This window comes from Electrophorus electricus, chromosome 12, assembly GCF_041902795.1.
Source record: "Electrophorus electricus isolate QZ-2024a chromosome 12, ASM4190279v1, whole genome shotgun sequence".
In the NCBI taxonomy this organism is placed as follows: domain Eukaryota; kingdom Metazoa; phylum Chordata; class Actinopteri; order Gymnotiformes; family Gymnotidae; genus Electrophorus; species Electrophorus electricus.
Window position 1 is genome coordinate 20987767 of NC_137508.1, and position 17748 is coordinate 21005514.

A 17748-nucleotide genomic window follows, 5' to 3' on the forward strand; every position below is an offset into this window, starting at 1 on the left:
AACTCTCTCTCTTTAGCCCCTAAACTCTGAAGTGAAAGACACAAATTTAAATTAGATTCCAGTAGTGACATTAGACTATTAATTAGACATAGTTCGTCACAGTTAGTCACAGTTTCACTGCTGAACTGAATGAAATGAGTCAGATGAATAGAATAAAGGCTAAAACTAAAAGTACTATGGTTGTAAGAGTTAATTGGCTGTAGAGGGCAATTGGCTGTAGAGGGCAATTGGCTGTAGTAGAGCAATTTATTTATTTTTTGACACAAATGGTTTTGGGGGAATTACTTTCTGGTTTTGTTAATAATGTTCCCTACAGGACACAACATGCTTGTGTGTGTGTGTGTGTGTGTGTGTGTGTGTGTGCGCGTGTGTGTGTGTGTGTGTGTGTGTGTGTGTGCGTGTGTGTGTGTGCGTGTGTGTGTGTGTGTGTGTGTGTGCGTGCGTGTGTGTGTGTGTGTGTGTGTGTGTGCGTGCGCGTGCGCGTGCCACATGCAGCTGTTGTGTGGTAAGACACTGGGTGTGTCTGAGCAGATGGCACTGTTAAGATGTTATGGTGTGGCGTGGGGGCCCCTCCATTCCACACTCACTCTAATTTAGCAGCAGGAGGAGCTATTCACTCCCTCGATCCCTCCCTCCCTCACTCGCTCATTTTCAATTTACAGCTTATGTGTAATGCAGATCACCTGTCACATGACAAAAATGACAGGTTTGAAAGCTGAGACGCAGCATCTGAGTCGCTTTGAACTACAGGTAATGCTGCCCTTTTGGGTTTGAAGGAGTGTTGCGTGGGGTCCTGCTGACAGCATAACAACGGGGAGGAGACCTACAGTGCCGCATTCTCAGTGAAACTGTGGCGGTTGGGTCTTCCAAAGGCTGGCAGTACATAGCAGTGCTGAAATCTGAACCCTAGCTGTAGCTCAACCGCAACACATATATCTAATCATTGTTTTCCATACTACAGTCTCTGTGTGCCAAATCAGTTAGCTGGATTAATTTTATTTTCGGGCATTTTTAGAATAGCCTTTGTTCACAATATACATATTAACATATTAGACAGAGTTGGGATAATGGAAGCTTAGGCCTGCACACGAACCTAAAAAAATCCATCTCTAAGCCAGAGAATCATTATGAAATCACTGCACAAAATACTGGTTTCCCATTAAAAACTGGATTTCAGTGGTTTACCATGTTTTACTATCCTGCCTTAGTCAGGCTTCAGTGTCAGTCTGTCAGTCAGGAAAAAAAACTTTGAACACCAAGTACTTAAAATAACCTGACGGACCAGATGGAATCCTTTTCTATGTGTGTATGTATTGGCAAATGCACCGTTTAGTAAGCTGTTAGACTAGTTCATTATGTTTCAGCTTTTAGAGGAAAAGGTTAATTAATTAAAATTCATCTTGCGGGTTTTTTTTATCAAAGAGGAGGCGGGGGGAGGTATTTCGTCATATGAGCGCGACAAACAAGTTTCGTCATTATCATGCGTTTTTAAAAACATGGCGTCTCTGGATTTGCGAGGTAGCTAATTTTTCTTTTTTTCGAACTAATATGTACTGCCCTTAGGTACCAGTGGTTCTATTATTGTATTATAAAGCAATTGTACCTTAAACGATGTCGAGTAGCTCTAGGCTACACTTTACTCGATTATGTTATTCCCGTTGTTGACGAGGGGTTAATTGATTAGCCAGCTAATTACTACACAACAAAGCTATCTGGAAATAGGCTAAATGTGATCTTGTTCTTAAACGGAATGGCGCGATCTGTTCTTATCATGTTGAGATTTACCATAACATATCTTAACATGGCACGTAATTTTCAACTGGGCATTATAGCTGTGATCGGATGCTTTTTTTCAGATAATCTACTCGGAATATCGTGGGTGGACAGCGGCTGGGTGCCAATTCTGAACCCAGGCAATGTCCTCGACTATTTCTCTGAGCGGAGCAACCCTTTTTATGACCGAACATGCAACAACGAGGTTGTAAAAATGCAGAGACTCACCCTTGACCACCTCAAGTAGGTTCATCCTCTTTAAAAGAGCCACATTCTTTACTTTTTCCCTTTATCAGATGTGAACTGTCAAACCAAGGTTGTGTGTATTTGTTTTTTTTCTAAATGTTATGTTTATAAATTACCAGAATATTCTGGGAAAGATTTAGAATTGGAAATGCATGTGCTGTGTTTGTGTGCAGTCAGATGGTTGGCGTGGAGTATATATTGCTCCATGCGCAGGAACCAATCCTGTATATCGTCAGGAAACAGCAAAGACAGTCGCCCACACAAGGTGAGTGCACCCGGTGATGGTGCTTTTGCACCGAAACACCAGTTCTTCAGATACCACTATAGCCAAGATAATGAAAAATGGTGACAAATAATTACTGATGCTGCTTCTGTCGCTCTCTGTTCTTATATTTTCTCTGAAGTTATCCCAGTGGCTGACTATTACATAATTGCTGGAGTGGTTTACCAGGCTCCAGACCTTGGCTCAGTCATTAGCTCTAGAGTGGTGAGTTAAAATCTTTTCTGAAAAGTGTGACCTGGGTTGAAAGAATGGAAAAAAAAAAAATTTAAGGTCCTTTGAGATTCACGCAGGGTACATGTTGCAAAATTATTGTGTTTCCTGGCATCTGACATTTCAGTACTGAATTTTCCAGTACTGTCCAACCTTTTTTTTTTTTTTTTTTAAAAAGAGAATGTTCCAGTATCTCTGCTGTGTGTTGTCAAGTTAGATCTTGAACTGCTGTCTGGCAGCTGCTGCTTGGCCTTGAGCATGCTGTAAAACCTTATTTGTTCTTTGGCTTGTTCTTCCTGTGACAGTGCTAACTCCGCTGCATGTATGTTATCGATCACTCCATTTACCCTACATATTTTAGCCTCAAAGCACACAGAGGGCAAAGGTTTAGTTTTCCTGATTCTGTCTAGCCATTCTTTTTTGATCTATGTTGCTCATCATTGTTATGCCTTTCTTGTGCTGATCTTATTTTTATTGCTGTGTGCTGTTGTTCTGTCTTTGATGTAAATACTGTACTATCTAGTGCATCTTTGCTATGTCTTTTTTTTTTTTTTAACTGCTTGTTTTTCATTACACTTTGGAGCGGTGAATATTTTTATTATACCATACATTTGTGGCGGTACAGATGACAATAATGTGAGCTGTGTTGTGTGCAGTTGTCGGCAGTGCACGGGATCCAATCTGCATTCGACGAGGCCATGTCCTTCTGCCGCTATCACCCGTCAAAAGGATACTGGTGGCATTTCAAAGACCAAGAAGAACGAGGTGATGCCCTCCTTGTATTCACAACCCAGTTTCTCACACGTGCCAACTTGCCAAATGAGTTCATAACATCGTTTGTTTGTTTGTTTGTTTGTTTGTTTGTTTGTTTGTGTGTGTGTAGAAAAAGTAAAGCCCAAGTCTAAGAAGAAAGAGGAACCAAGTTCTATGTTTCAGAGGCAGAGAGTGGACGCCCTATTGCTGGACCTACGGAATAAGTTTCCACCACTGTACTATCAGGTGTCTATTACACAGGCGCGTGCACACACGCGCACATACTCGCTCACTCTCTTTCTCTCATACCAACACTGCAGCTTTGACTTTACATGATTTGATATTATTTTGCTGTCTAGGGCATTTTCTAAAATTCTAGAAGAATTCCAGTCAGGAGATACTGTGCAGCCCTCAGTTCTGTGTGTGCAGTGTGAGATGTTCAGCAGAGCAGTCAGAGTTGTTCTGCTCCAGTCTTCTGCTTTAAGAGAGCTTAACAACATAAACAATGATATTCTCATCAGTTGTACAATCTGTGATCTCTAGAATAATGGTGTAAAATACGAAGCTCAGCAAAAAATGAATTTGTCCAGGATTAATCCTTACATCATCATCCTGATGGGGTATTTCTGTGATGGAGAGACTAATTAGTATAAGTGTTAGAGGGTCTCTTGTAACCTTTATGTGGCTTTGCTCAGTTTTCCAACCCCATTTTCTGCACAATGTAAATAAACTCACGCGCACACACACACACACACACACACACACACACACACACACTCTTCCCACACCCCTGGTTTAGTGTAATGTCTGCAGTAATTGATGTCTTTTGAAATGTTCTCACCCTTTTCACTATGTAGTAAATGCATTAATTTTTGTTTTCTGGCTCTCTTGCAGCCTAAACCTGGAGAGAAGCCCATTCCAGGTAAAAAAAAAAAAAATCACAATTTTTATAAGATTCCAGTTTTTTAAGAAATCTGTCAGTGCCTAGAATGTAAACAGCAAAGGCCCACTTGATGTTGGTTTCAGCAGGACTTTCATATATAACTAACTATTAAATCCTATAAGAGATAAGAGAAAAATAATTACAGACCTTCTCTCGCCCTGCACCCCCCCCCCCCTCCCCCCCTCCCCCCCTCCCCCAGTGGAGGTAAGGAAAGAGCCCGAGTTGCCAGCAGAAGCAGTTAAGCAGGAAGAACGTGAGCCGGCTACTAAGACCCCCGCCCCCTCCGGAGCCAGCAAAGCCCCACCCGAGAAACGAGCGCGCCTCCAGTAACCTGCGTGTGCACATACGGGGAACCCTGAGCTGGTGCAGGAGGGTGGCTGGGTTGTCTCTGGAGCACTGCACGATGAACACTTGCATGCATTCCTGGCAGACGGTCGTGTGCTGCTGGAGCTCCTGAACTGCAGAACAGACCTGTAACCTTTATTCTAGTACCTTCTGGATTTTCTTTTCTCTTCAAGTGTTAAAATTCTAAGATGTTTGTTATGTAAATATTTTTTTACACATTTAGACACATGTGCAAACCCCATTTGAGAGTTTAGCTAAATGTTCCAAAATAATGGTAATAAAAATGATTTAGAAAATGGTGTATAATCGACGTGTGCCTACTGAATATCGCTGTAGAAATCATTAGCTTTTAATATAAGACGGAGTGTCTGTGTTTAAAAAGCAGCTGCTTTGAGGGCTATAATTAGTTTAGTGGGCATCTGCTAAATTGAAGGGCTCCTGCTGTGTGTCCTCTTTTGCTCAGCATTCGAATACGTTTTCCATCTCCATCACTGCTGAAAACAAATTCACTTTAGTCTTATAAACGAATTATTTTATGTATTCCCTAACTAGTTATGGTAAGATAAATCATGACAATATATTTTCGTTTTCAGAGAATCAGCGATAATATGTACAAATCCCGGTGAAATACTCTGGTTTATTATAGTTATTTAGTTCGATTTGCGTGTATAGACATGGGACGCGGTTATTTACTAATAGGAATTACTGCTGAATGTAGTCACAGTCATTAAAATATTAACATATCTTAAAAACTAATAAAATATCGTTTTGGATGTGAACAAAAATATCACATAACTTAAGTCAAATCGGTGGGTCGGGGGAAATCTACTTTAACGGCCTGTGTAAATTTATAGCGTCCTTACTAACATATTCTACATCAAGCTACACTGTTACAATAGCAGCCTAGATTAGCTTTCGTTTTACTTCAGTGCATTCATTAGCATCTCGTATTCCTTTTTCTTAATATTTGGACTCCTGAATGCATTTTTTCAAATGATACTGAATTACCGTGTGAGAAGGTTAGGGAAAATAACTGATCACTGTGATCCGCTGAAAAATTCGACATTTTTTTTTTCCTTCAGATTTTCCTCCAGATGTTTTTGGGCTGCAACGCCCGATTGCGCCACTGGGGGGCGAAATAGAATAAGACAGCTTGCTTCTATTTTTAGTCTCCCGCTCTCTGTCCATTTCTGATTCTCTTGAGCATAAAGGTGGAGGAGACGCAGGGCGTGGTGGGACAGGAGGCTCTCCGGTGGAGGACTGAGAGCAGTCTCGAAGCTAGCTAGCTGCGGAGAAGATGGCTGTAGCGGGGACTTTCAGGCTAGCGTCTGAAAACACAGCGCTGTTCGTCATGTTCCGACACGGCTAGCTTCCCTCGCTGTTCTTTTAGGATCCTAATAAAATGGGCTCTCAAACTCTCCAAATCCTGCGACAAGGGGTCTGGGCTTCTATCACGGGCGGATGGTATTACGACCCTCATCAAAATACCTTCGTCAATGCCTTGCACCTATATATCTGGCTCTTCCTGTTATGTTTCCCCTTTACCCTTTATATGGTGAGTTCATTCGGATTGGAATTTGCGAACTACACTTTCGTGGCTGTTCAGTTAAGAGAGAATTTTGCGTTGTGTTAGTTTCATATGCGAGGTTTTTGGTGGTGTTGGAGACTAACGGTAGCCCAGCGTTACGCTAGCGAGTGAGCTAACCTCGGACCGTTATTCAGCTGGTTACGCAGCTCGGTCATCTCGCTATGCTAACGCTAGCTGGGTTGCTCAAGCTAAGCTAAGCTGCGGTTGGGGCTTGTTGTGGACTTTAGCTAGACAGTTAGTGATAGCCACGTTCTTTGTTTGATGGTTGCTTATTTCTGTATTGGTTAAAGTCCAACCTACTTAATATCCCAAGCCTTTCAGTTTGTCATGATGTTTTGTTTTGGGGGGTTTGTTTGGCTGACATTTCTTCTGTTCGCTTCTGTTAATGTCAGGTGCGGTCGTTTATACCGTCGAGGTGTCAACTTGGTCAAGTCAGATGGCCAAGACACTAGCAAGCCGTTTAGGAAGCCAGTAGCTAATAAGCAGGGTTGGCTAGTCAGCCCTCCACCAGCTTGGCTTTGCTTAGATGTGCCAGATCGCCAGCATTCGCCAACCTACACCACGAACGTTCACGCCACTATTCAAGATAAGACAGCGTTACGATTTCTAGCTGGCGGAGTAAGTTGCTGTCCCAGTTTGGCCGGCGTTAACAAAAGTGCATGAGTCATCAGCATCGATAGCTATTTATTTCTGTATGTCGCAACAGGAACAAATGACTGTCAGCAGTAAAAACTATTTTTTACTGTCAGATAGTGAAAAACTATAGCTTACTGGATGCTTATTGATGCTTACTGGATTGGCATATGTCCCAAGTGGCCTGGCCAGACGAGCTTTTTGATCTCGATAGCTTGTTTAGTTACTGGTTAGAACATTAGTTTTTCTTGCCAAATGTATAGCTATTTTGGGGGAAAACGGCGGAAATCAAGCTATTCTTTTGGGATGATCGCTGAGAAGAGTTCGGGCAGCAGTGTTGCGCAATAACATGCAGAATAATACAATATTCAGCCAGTCATGCGCTCCACATATAACAGATATTGGAAAATATCTGTTGTAATTATTATTGTTGTTTTTTAGACCCAGTAATTAAACTCATCTCATTTTCTTGTCTCCATTAGATATTTTATGTATGAGAATTTTGTTCTTTTTTCCCAAACCAATTAGAATGAACCATTTTTGTAATAATCAAATAACAATCCCTTGTGATTATGCCTGTTTTACTCCCGCATGGTCTGGCATATTTGGCCATCGCCCCTGTCGTCTAGCACTATGTCCTTTTAACTCCATATACTCTGAGATGATAAAAAATGTAGTAGATGGCATGACATGTGGCAGCAACCTAATGTTTACTCTTGTGGCCTGTTTTCATCAAGACCATCGTAATATGTATCCGAGCTTGATTAGCTGACTTTCATGCAGTATCTAGGCTTGTGTCGCACTCCACTGGCCTATATTTACACTGGGGATGGAAAGGTAAACTCCCAGAGTGGCCAGCTGAGCCGTTGAGGCTCGTGCTGAGAACGTGCTCAGCCCACGTTCCCCCGAAGCAGATGAATAGGACGCTCATGTTCAGTTGGGCCTAGCGTGACACAATGTGTTTTTAAATCTTGAGAACTGATCATATGTGTATGTGGCTCGACATTTGTTTGATCCAACGGGACTGAAGTACTCTCTTTGCAGACGGTGAAGCGTTTATAACGACACAGCACAAACTAAGACGACTCCATTAGATACTCATGGCTGAAACAATGAAGCCCACTTATGACGTCTGCGTTCTGCTTTGCTCTTTCTCTCTCCTGCGTAGGCACTGCCGCCCACCATGGTCATCGTGGGGATATACTGCGGTGTGATCGCTGCTGTGTTTGCACTGCTGAAGATGGTGAACTACCGCCTGCACACGGCGCTCGATGAGGGCGAGGTGGTCGAGCGGTGGGCCAAAGGCAGCCACGGTCATGGGGCAGGGGCGGAGCACCAGCGAGACCCCGCCCTCCAGCGACAGGGCAACTCCAATGGGCCGGGGTGAGAGAGACCCCTCCCCTCAGGCCGTGGTCCCCAAAGCTGACTTTACCCTCTGTTTTGTTTTTTGTTTCTCCACTGTAAACCACGTTGGGGATGGGTTTATCTCGGCCATAGCTTTGGCCACAGCTTTTTAGTTTTATAGAAGTTTGTAACAGGCATATGAAAGACATGAGAGAAATGTTTTCTTTGTGGAGGTGAAAGTTTTTTGCTCTGGTCAGTGTCTAAAACTCCTAAATTGGTTGGCATTGTTTTGAGATGCACCCTGCTCAGTAATATATTTGGTTTGCTTTGGTTGGTGATTGTGCTGAGGTGCTTTAGCATGTACAGTGATGTCAAGGATTATCCCCTATTAGACAATGGTAGACTGATCAACTGTTAAAAATGAATTATAAATTAAAAAAACAAAACAAAAACCTCACCTTAATACTGGGCACAACAGTTTACTATTTATTGCAGAGTTTGTTAGCCGTTTTCAGCCATGAGTGGCCCTGTGGTTGCGTGGGATTGAGTGTAACACAACAGATGTGTGAATGTAATCATACATCTATAAAACGTACCCATGAGGCTCAGAAGTGCTCATTGGTTCAGCCACCTGTCACATGAGAGGGGGAGGGTCGAGTGAAGGTTCAACCAATGAAGCAGTGCCATTCTTTTCCCCCAAACCTTTGTTCCCATAAGTACTGGCGTTTCTAAAATTTACAGCCGAGGTTTCTTGGGACGAGCTCTTGTGAGGAGGCCCCGCCTAAATTTAGGGGCATTATTGAAACATGCCTCTTCCAAAAATATTCCTAAAATGGAACAGGTGTGTCTATGGAGACCAGGTTAATGAGCGTTCTGCTTATGAAATAACAGCACAAATTCAGTTTCCCTCACACACACACACCCGGAGGCTTATTCCTGCTGGTTTATATGTGCCACGGCAGCAGTTCTGACTGGGAGAAGATTTGCGTTCTTCTGCTGTCCCAGATCTCTGGTACTCCTGTCCCCAGCTTGAGTAGCCCATATTAGCGTCTCACACATGCACACCAGTGCTGGGCTCTGCAGCTCTCTAGAGAGTACCGTGCAAAACCCAGCGCTGAATGGTTTGTGTGTGCACGTGGGAGGGGGAGGGCACTGTGTGCTTGCTGCCACAGGAACATAAATGGTGTCATTAACTCCCTAGCTCTCACTAAAGCAGAACAGGCCTGACGCTTGTTAAGTAACTGTTACCTGTTTGTTTGCTTGTGTGCTCATGTGAGTTGCAGGGATCCTGGAGGAGGAATTGAGATGGCTGACTTCATACAGGAGGAGACTCCTCCAGTCGACTGCAGCTCACGGAACTCCTACGCAGGGATGGACTCTAACCACCAGGTGGGGAGGAGATGATTTGTGTGTGTATTTTGGATATTATCAGTTGGGGCATTTGTAGGAGGACTCAGTTATGGACGGCTGCGGTTTCCCCTTGCTCGGTTAGAGGCCGCTGTGCCGGCCCTGCCGGTCTAGCTGTTCTCTCTACTAGAGCTTGTCTGTGTGGAGCTCCCACAGCCGTGCCCTGCCAAAGCCTCCTTGCCTTCCAGCTGAGGCTAGTTTTAAACCCTCAGATCTCTGGAGTGCTGTGTTCTAGGCCACTGCACGCCGTGTGTGTGTGTGTGTGCGTGTAAATGTCCTGAAAGATAACGGTATAGGCTGCAAGCGAGCAGAGCTCTAGAGCTAGATATCAGACCTATGTAATGATGCAAGTGGGTGTTTGTGGATGCGTGCACGCGCGCTCACTCCATCGCACTCCGATAAATAGCAGCACTGATGGGGAGTTTAGGAATGATGTTCAAGCTGAGTCACAGTTGACTGTATCCTCACACCACTTCCGGGTCAAACAGAGGCCTCCCAGCTCCTGGCCTGGTCTGATGAGCAACCAGGGGGCGAGGGGCATGATCACGTGTCGGGTGACGTGAGGCGTATCAGGTGACACTATGTTTATCCAGCATTGAGTAAACATAGCTGAGGAATCTGATACATACGCTCTCTCTCTCTCTCTCTCTCTCTCTCTCTCTCTCTCTGATACAGATTGCATCCTCTCGTGGGGGTCCAGCCGCAGCCAAAGGTGAGACTCCTTCGACACACGTGTTTCCCATGTTAGCAATTGCCATGGTTCCCACCCACCCACAAAAAAAAAAAAATAATAATAATAATTCCCAGAATGTTCAAATAACCCGACAGCCTTTTATTTTTGTGCTGTTGAGTCCGTCTTCCCCCAGAGTGTGCGTGCGAGTGTGTGTGCGTCTTGGCCACAGTATTTCCACACTCGCTGTTATGTGTCATCTCTTGGCAGTAGGCATCATCTATCACAGGCTATTTAATGTGGCTATTATTCTTTTGTGTGTGTGCACACGTAATCCATCCCTGCTGCATTGTTTGCTGTTGCGGTGATGGTGTCTCTCAGCTGCACTGTAATCTAATTGTTTCCAGTGTGTGGTTGGTGCGACTGTGGCTCTGCTCGCTGGCAAAGTCATGAGCTAATGAGCCATCATGGCCGATGTTACTCGGGTAGTGTGTGTAAATCCTTCTCGCTTTCTGTCATTGGTCCCCAAACATGCTCAGGCTGTGGTCGAGACCCATTGCCCAAACAGACTCCTGTAGTGGACGATGAGGTGATGAGATCGTTAGTGATCTTTCAGTGTGATGGATGGAGTTATTGGGGATCTGATCCCTCCATATCTTGCGTGTGTGTGTGTGTGTGTGTGTGTGTGTGTGTGTGTGTGTGTGTGTGTGTGTGTGTGTGTGTGTGTGTGTGTGTGTGTGTGTGTGTGTGTGTGTGTGTGTGTGTTAATTCCAATGAAGTGGCGTGTCATCTTCTGTGTGGGAGGTTGGTTGAAGAGAATAAATAAGTGATGAATGCTGACCTTCCTATTTTATCCTCTCTCTCTCTCTCTCTCTCTCTCTCTCACGGCCTTTCTCCGCAGGTGATATTAGGAAGACCTCAGATGACATCAGCCTGAGTCTTGCTCAGAGCTGCAGTCAGGACCAAGGTGAGAGTCATCCTTGTAGATCTGAGAACTCGCTTAGTGCCATGCAACTCTACACCCTTCACTAGTAAAACTACTGTAAAATTCCTTCCCCAAAGCACACTTCCTGTTCTTCATCTGGAGCTTGGTGGGGAATTGGTGTTTGGTTTTAGCTGGAGTTGAAACCCTCACTGAGCTGTGTGCACACATGCTACCATCTAGCCTTCGTTTACTAGACTTCATTTACTAATTTCCTCCCACCTGCCGGTTGCTGTTCCTTTAATTATACTGGCTGGAAAAGCGAAGGCGAGTTAAGGCCAGTACAACCAGAACATATTAAGGATCCTCTGACAGCTTGGTGGTTTACCAGCGCTGCCATCATGTTTGGGTGTTGATTGCATGCCCAGGTTTAGCAGCAACACACAGCGGTGGGACTGTCTTGGCTCGGCATTGGGCTACTGCAAGTGTGCGAACCTGTCAAAGCCATGTGATCCCCATCATCCCACCAACTGTAGGGAGGAAGTTGTTCCAGCAACTTCCTGCCATAGCTGCATCACTCCTTCAGTGTGAAATGGTTGTTCATAGATTTGACACCATTAAAGAGCGCACATTAATCCAGTAGTACAAATAAATGATATATTGAGGGTTTTTGAGGCAGTGCACAGATTAGAAGGGCTTTTAATTTAGTTAAAATCTTCTCATTTCATTTCTAAATGGTTATTGACCTGGTTTCAGTTGTACAGCTGGCTTTAAAAAACTAGGCTCATAAAGTCAGTGTGCCACAGGAGCCAGAGAAAGTGGAGCACCATCGCCATTAGCTGCACAATGAGTGCCATCACTGATCAGAAGAGAGTTCTCAGCCCACGCCACATTCCTGCCCATCTGGCTGTGGGTGGGGCAGAGATTTGAATGTTCCACCCATACGCCCACTGCCAAGCCAATAGCCATTCTGTCACTATGGGGGACAGATGGAGTCTTGGGCTTGCTGGTGCATCTTCATCCTAAGAAAACTCCTGGACTAAAAATGATCACTCCTTTATATCCTCGGAGTGGCTATCACGCAGTGTCAGCCCCAATTATACATGCTGTAAACCAAGTGGCTAATGAGGCCTTGAATTTTGTATATTTCTCTTCAGATTTGATGTCGGACCCAAAGATGTACTGCCTTGTCTCCAATGACTCCTTCGCGTCCATGCAGCCTTCCACCTCCTTGGCCCAAGACCTTTATAGCTCCACCCCCCACCCTTTCAGCCAATCATTGTCCTCTTGTGACACCGAGATTACTGCTCACATCCCCGCCCACTCCCAGTCCTTCCGGAAAGAGTCCTCGCGCCCTCGCGGCCTCCCCCGCACATCAAGCTCCGCTGGGTCAGCATTTCCAGATCCTTCTGTCCCTGAGTTCAGTCTTTACCCTCCTCCTCGCAGGGGTGGTCTTGACCCTGTGTCTGAGCTTGAGACCTCCAGGCCACAGAGGGCACTAGAGGGTCAGGAGCAGCAGGACTTGGGCGTGCCTTCCCCATCAGGGGCAGAGTGTTACAGGCCCCACAAAAGAGAGCACCGCAGACTAGCGCGGTCCGTTTCCAGAGAGACGGGGGAGGGGGAGTGTGAGGGAGACGGTGGGTCTGGACTGTACCAAGTGCAGGGAATGCGTGGGGGGGCGTTGGGTAGAGGCGCGGGGAGGGAGAGGGGGGGAGGAGAGCACAGTGCAGACAGTCTGAGGAGCCTGAGTACACGAAGCACCGGGTCCTCAGAGAGCTACTGCAGCGGGACAGACCGTGACACCAACAGCACTCTGAGCAGCTTGCACAGCGAACAGACCAGCTCCACCCACGTGGAGAGCCTCCTCTCGCTTTCTGGGGACGAGAGGGGAGCAGGAGCACCCGGCGACACACGGAGCGCCAGCCGGGCCTCGGGGGAAGACAATAAAAACCCCCACGCCAATGAACTCAGCCCCAAACCAGCCACCAACGACCCCCTAACCCCCACGAATGCATTGCAGACCACCAGCCAGGAAGGGGAGGGGCCTGGGGAAGAGGGTGGGTCTAGTGCAAATGCCACTGCTGGCCCCGCCCATCCCCACCAGGAGGCAGCGCGAGATGTCGTGAAGCCCAAATCAGCCAATCCCATCCACCGTGCCGCTTCCTCCTCTGGCGCCGGCCGGAGCGGGCGCCGCCGGAACGGAAAGAAACGCGCGAGCAGCTTCGACGCTAGCCGTCACCGTGACTATGCCTGCGTGCGCGGCATGGCGAAACCTCGCTCGGCCATGTTCGCCAAAGGAGAGGAGGACTCCAGCGACCAGAGTGAGCTGAGCCACACCTCTAGCCTCCTCTCCACCCACCAGCTCAGCACCGACTCCTCCTCCAGCACCTCACACTCCTGCCGGTCCCCCACCGACGCCTGCTACGGCCTGCTGCGGGCCAGAGCAGCGGGTACCCGGCTGCGCACCGGCGAGAAGGACCGGGAGCGGGGCAAGAGGCGAGCGTCACGCCGCCCAGCCAGCTCCGGCAGTGCCAAGACCCACGCCCGCGTGCTCAGTCTGGACAGCAGCACCACCGCCTGCCTTAATGACCCCCACCGCCTGGGGGCACCGGCGGGCCCCGGTCCCCTCACCACCTCCAAGTCAGACCTGGAGGCCAAGGAGGGTGAGGTGCTGGACGCGGCGTCGCTGCTGGGAAGGGCGTCGCAGCTGGAGTCTGTCACACGCTCCAGAAACAGCCTTCCCTGTCCCGTCGCCCTCGGCGAAGCCCATGAGGCTGCTTCCACTTCCTCTAAAGGTGAGTGCGTGAGCGCGCGCACACGTATGAACAAGCATTGCGTGTACTCAAAACCTTGTGATCTGTGTAGACAATCCTGTAGGAAAACGGTGTTACATGGGGTAGAAATAAGAGAAAAGTGTTTTGACCTTTGGCAACACCCTGTTGTGTAATCTCTCTTCATTATCTTGGAAAAGTTGTAGCTCTCCACATGACTAGCTCTCGCATCTGTTGAAACAAACACACACACACACACACACACACACACACACACACTTGTGTCCTACTCAGAGACAGCAGTGCATGTCCCAATCTCAATGGCTGCATTTCTCTCTGGACATCAAAGAGAGACTGGTTACTGTTCGAGTCCAGTCTTTTAACAGCAGCCTCATCAGAAGCGTTAAAAGCTCTGCTTTGAATTAAGCCCGTGTCTGGTGCTTTGTATCGAAAGCCAAGTGTGTTTAGACGGTGGCTGGCTGATGTTTCAGACACTCGCTGTGTTCCCAAGAGCCCGAAACTTCCCGCTTTTCTCACACATCGATGGCTCACTACGGAAACACTAGCAGTGATGCAACGCGATTCCCGGAGCTGCCGGTGAACCCGAGACAGCGTCATCTGTTTGGCAGGGTCACTTTGGGTTTCGTTCAGGCTCAAGAGTGTCGTGGCAGTCGCCATGGCGACTTCACCTGACCTGGAGCGGACCAGACAAGGAGTTGCGGTTAGATTTAAGTGAGCAAGAAAAATAGGATCGTAATCACTCTATTCAGACAGAAAATGACGGTTGATTCGGTTGTAAGCATCGGTTTAATTATCTATGGAAAAAAGTTGGTTTTAGCAGTAAGCCTTGGTTATCTTCCTTTTGCTCATGTAGGTCGTATTATGCTACCTGAGCCTTTTAGTTAAGTCCCTAACCACTGGGAAAATCTGACCAATCATGGACCTGTGTTTTAATTGCTACATTAAATTCAGAAGCCTATAATAATTTAGGTTCTCATATGAACTCCAATATAAGAATAGCCTAAATCTATGGCTGTTTATATTCATATACAGTATGTTACAGCCTAGTGCAGCCTACTAGAAAGCAGCTGCTCTCACTGAAGTGCAATTTAAATCTTTTAAAAATATTTATTTATTTATTTATTTGACCCCCCCCCACCCCGACAAATGTATGCGTTAAATTGGTCCCCATCTTAATAACCGATGGTTTAAGTCCATGGCTGAACCTGTCACCAGCTACAGTGTAACATGGGTGAAGTAGTTCATCTTTATTGGTTGGCAGGCTAAGACTGAAGACTGCAGCAGGTACTCTCCACCAAAATGAGACGTTCCTAGTCAATCCCTGCCTGCCTCGATGGTGTCATCTTAGGTGAACGATTAAGGTGTTGGTTTAGGGAATCCAGCTTTGTTCAAGGAAGCCTGCGTGTGCTTCACCAGGGACAACAGTCACCGTGAGTCCAAAGAAGAGGGATCTGGAGGGTGTGTGTTTGATGTGCTGAGTGGTGTGGCCAGAACATCTTTAAATCGATCGCCTGATCGGACTTAGAAGCAGTCATACTGGTCGAGCTCTCTCTCTCTCTCTCTCTCTCTCTCTCTCTCTCTCTCTCTCTCTCTCTCTCTCTCTCTCTCTCTCTCTCTCTCTCTCTCTCTCTCTCTCTCTCTCTCTCTCTCTCTCTCTCTCTCTCTCTCTCTCTCTCTCTCAGGTCTTGTGAGGTGGTCGACAGTGCTCCTCTGAGAACGGCTGGTCTATGCTGTAAATGTAATGAATCCTCCATTTTCCTGCTGGTCCTCCCTTTGCCCTGGCACACTGACAAAAACGCTCCGGAATATTGGGTGTGCACTGCACTACGAGCCACAGTGGGAGCCCTTTGATGTGGGTGTGTGTGAAACGGTGTATAGTCAAATAGGGTGTTGTGTTTGTTCACCCAATAGAGGGAGTCTAGTTACAGGAAATCTTAGCTGTGTGTGTGTGTGTGTGTGTGTGTGTGTGTGTGTGTAAGAGAGAATTGTTGCATTGTGGTTGGCAAGCTTCTCAGAGCAGTTCATAAGACTCTAATCAGTAAACACACACACATACACGCGCGCATTAGTATTTTGAATTTTATTGACTGTAATGACTCATCAGGGTCAGAAAGCTTTTAGACTTTGGCTCTGTTGATGTACCGATGACTCCATTCTGCACTGCCACTGTTGGTGGGGTAACCTCACCCCATGGCAACACTGCCCCCTGCTGGACATCACAGTGTGCAGCTTGCCAAGGATCTCCGTTCTACCCTGATAGTCACCCCTCTACCACCCCTCAGTGGCACCAGGCGGTGAGGATACGGTGACGTTTCGGCGGGAGCGGAGCACCTTCCGACGGCAGGCTGTCCGGAGGCGGCACAATGCGGGCAGCAACCCCACCCCCCCCACGTCTCTCATCGGTTCCCCCCTCAGGTACAGCGCACCTGGCTCCTCCCCCGAGCTTCATCATCATCCTTCCACCATCCTCTGATCCTGTTCTCCTGCACGTTGTACGTTTGCTCTCCCTGTTTACTTTGACATGTTTCTTTGGCATGATGTTTTATACTTTGGGAATCCAGGTCTCTTTCTGTCTTTTTCATTGGCTTTGGAATTTTCGACTGGAACAGCCGGTAGTACCGTAATCACTGGTCTCCAGATACAGGTTCACGTTTACCTCATTCAGACTGTCAGACTAGTGTGTAACGCTGCTCACTGTCAATCTGTAAGTCATTTTCAGGAGGAAAGCTGCCATTTTCCTGAGAGGGTAGTGTGTACATTGAGCATCCAGACCACCACAGACTGATCTAAAGGCTTGGTGACGGTCTACCTTTCAGTTATGCAGCACATGGGCCACGCCCACCCCACCTGCGGGTGGCGTCCCCCTTCAGTCAGGCTCTGCTTCTCTGACTGCTCTTAGAAATGCTCCCATTTCTTGTGCTGAATGATAATAACTGACTATAAAGTAAAGACAGTAAAGTAATCCGGAGTTGAAGTAATCCAGTTAGCACTGGATTATGGGCTATGCCTTTCAAACCAGTTTGCCTTCACTGGAAGTGTCTTCTTATCGCAGTATCTGTTTAACTCGAGAGGAAAGTGCTGAGCTTGTTGGAAGTCTTAAGACTTCCCTGGCTCTTCTCAGCATGCAGGGCAGGAGACTCTCGCCCACTCTCACTCAGAGCAGAGGCAGAAATGCTAAGCTAAGCTAAATTCTAAGCTTATGACCCTGCTGTAAGACAGTAGCATCTTCCTTCCGTGATGTCTCCTCAACATCCCCCTCCCTCCTTCCACAACTGTCATAATAAACTGAGCTCAGGCTGCACCTTTTGCTGCTGCACATGAATGTGCGCGCACACATGTATATCCTCACACTTTTTCTCTCTCTCTCTCTCTCTCTCTCTCTCTCTCACTCACACACACACACACACACACACACAACCATACACCCATTTGCTTTTGTTTTTCTGACCTCATGTATGTCTCTCCTTCAGTCTGCAGGAGGCTCTGAACCAGGCCTCCCAGGCCTCCGGGTCCCAGGTGCGAGGGCAGCCCTCCCGAACACCGTCCCAGGTGACGGTGCTCAGCGCTAGCACCTCTCTGCTGGTCAGGAATGGAAGTGTGCATCTGGAGGGCTCACAAGACAAGGCCTCCACCGTAGGCTTGGCCAGCCTACAGGAAGACTTCGGTATGCACGCTCAGCCTGCAAGCTTTGCATAGAGGACGCATGCTTTCTGCAGCACACTGCATGATCCTGTGTACACACACACACACACACACACACACACACTCTGTTCTGGTTAGCGTGGTGGAGATACTGTTTTTATTCTCAAGATTCATGTAATCATTGTGGCAATACTGAA

General features: G+C 47.0%; 2 protein-coding genes across 5 annotated transcripts in view; both read left to right on the forward strand.

Annotated features, from left to right (window-relative positions):
* The first annotated feature begins 1462 nt into the window (after positions 1–1462).
* med6 (mediator complex subunit 6) lies at positions 1463–5242 on the forward strand. The gene is made up of 8 exons (XM_035531893.2): positions 1463–1518; positions 1857–2016; positions 2193–2284; positions 2424–2506; positions 3169–3277; positions 3396–3511; positions 4160–4187; positions 4408–5242. The coding sequence occupies exons 1-8, from the start codon at positions 1497–1499 to the stop codon at positions 4536–4538; spliced, it is 741 nt and encodes a 246-aa protein (XP_035387786.1). The 5' UTR covers positions 1463–1496; the 3' UTR covers positions 4539–5242.
* A 496-nt stretch (positions 5243–5738) lies between these two features.
* Positions 5739–17748, forward strand: part of pcnx1 (pecanex 1) — a 29051-nt gene continuing 17041 nt past the window's right edge. For 2 of the 4 annotated variants that reach the window (XM_081724148.1, XM_081724149.1), the window contains exons 1-8: positions 5739–6108; positions 7943–8157; positions 9402–9507; positions 10201–10237; positions 11097–11162; positions 12275–13912; positions 16192–16324; positions 17380–17573. In XM_081724148.1, the coding sequence (XP_081580274.1) occupies positions 5956–6108; positions 7943–8157; positions 9402–9507; positions 10201–10237; positions 11097–11162; positions 12275–13912; positions 16192–16324; positions 17380–17573 (2542 nt within the window). In that variant the 5' untranslated portion in view covers positions 5739–5955. The remainder of the gene's footprint in view (positions 6109–7942; positions 8158–9401; positions 9508–10200; positions 10238–11096; positions 11163–12274; positions 13913–16191; positions 16325–17379; positions 17574–17748) is intronic. The other 2 variants (XM_035531480.2, XM_081724150.1) reach the window with 1 other exon arrangement.

What these genes read in the sequence shown, in the direction of transcription:
- med6 (XM_035531893.2), top strand. Translation starts at nt 1,497, where the DNA reads ATGGCGTCTCTGGATTTGCGAG. An exon ending in CAGTCATTAGCTCTAGAGTG is followed by an intron (nt 2,507 to 3,168) that starts GTGAGTTAAAAT and finishes TGTTGTGTGCAG; the next exon opens with TTGTCGGCAGTGCACGGGAT. An exon ending in TGGAGAGAAGCCCATTCCAG is followed by an intron (nt 4,188 to 4,407) that starts GTAAAAAAAAAA and finishes CCCCTCCCCCAG; the next exon opens with TGGAGGTAAGGAAAGAGCCC.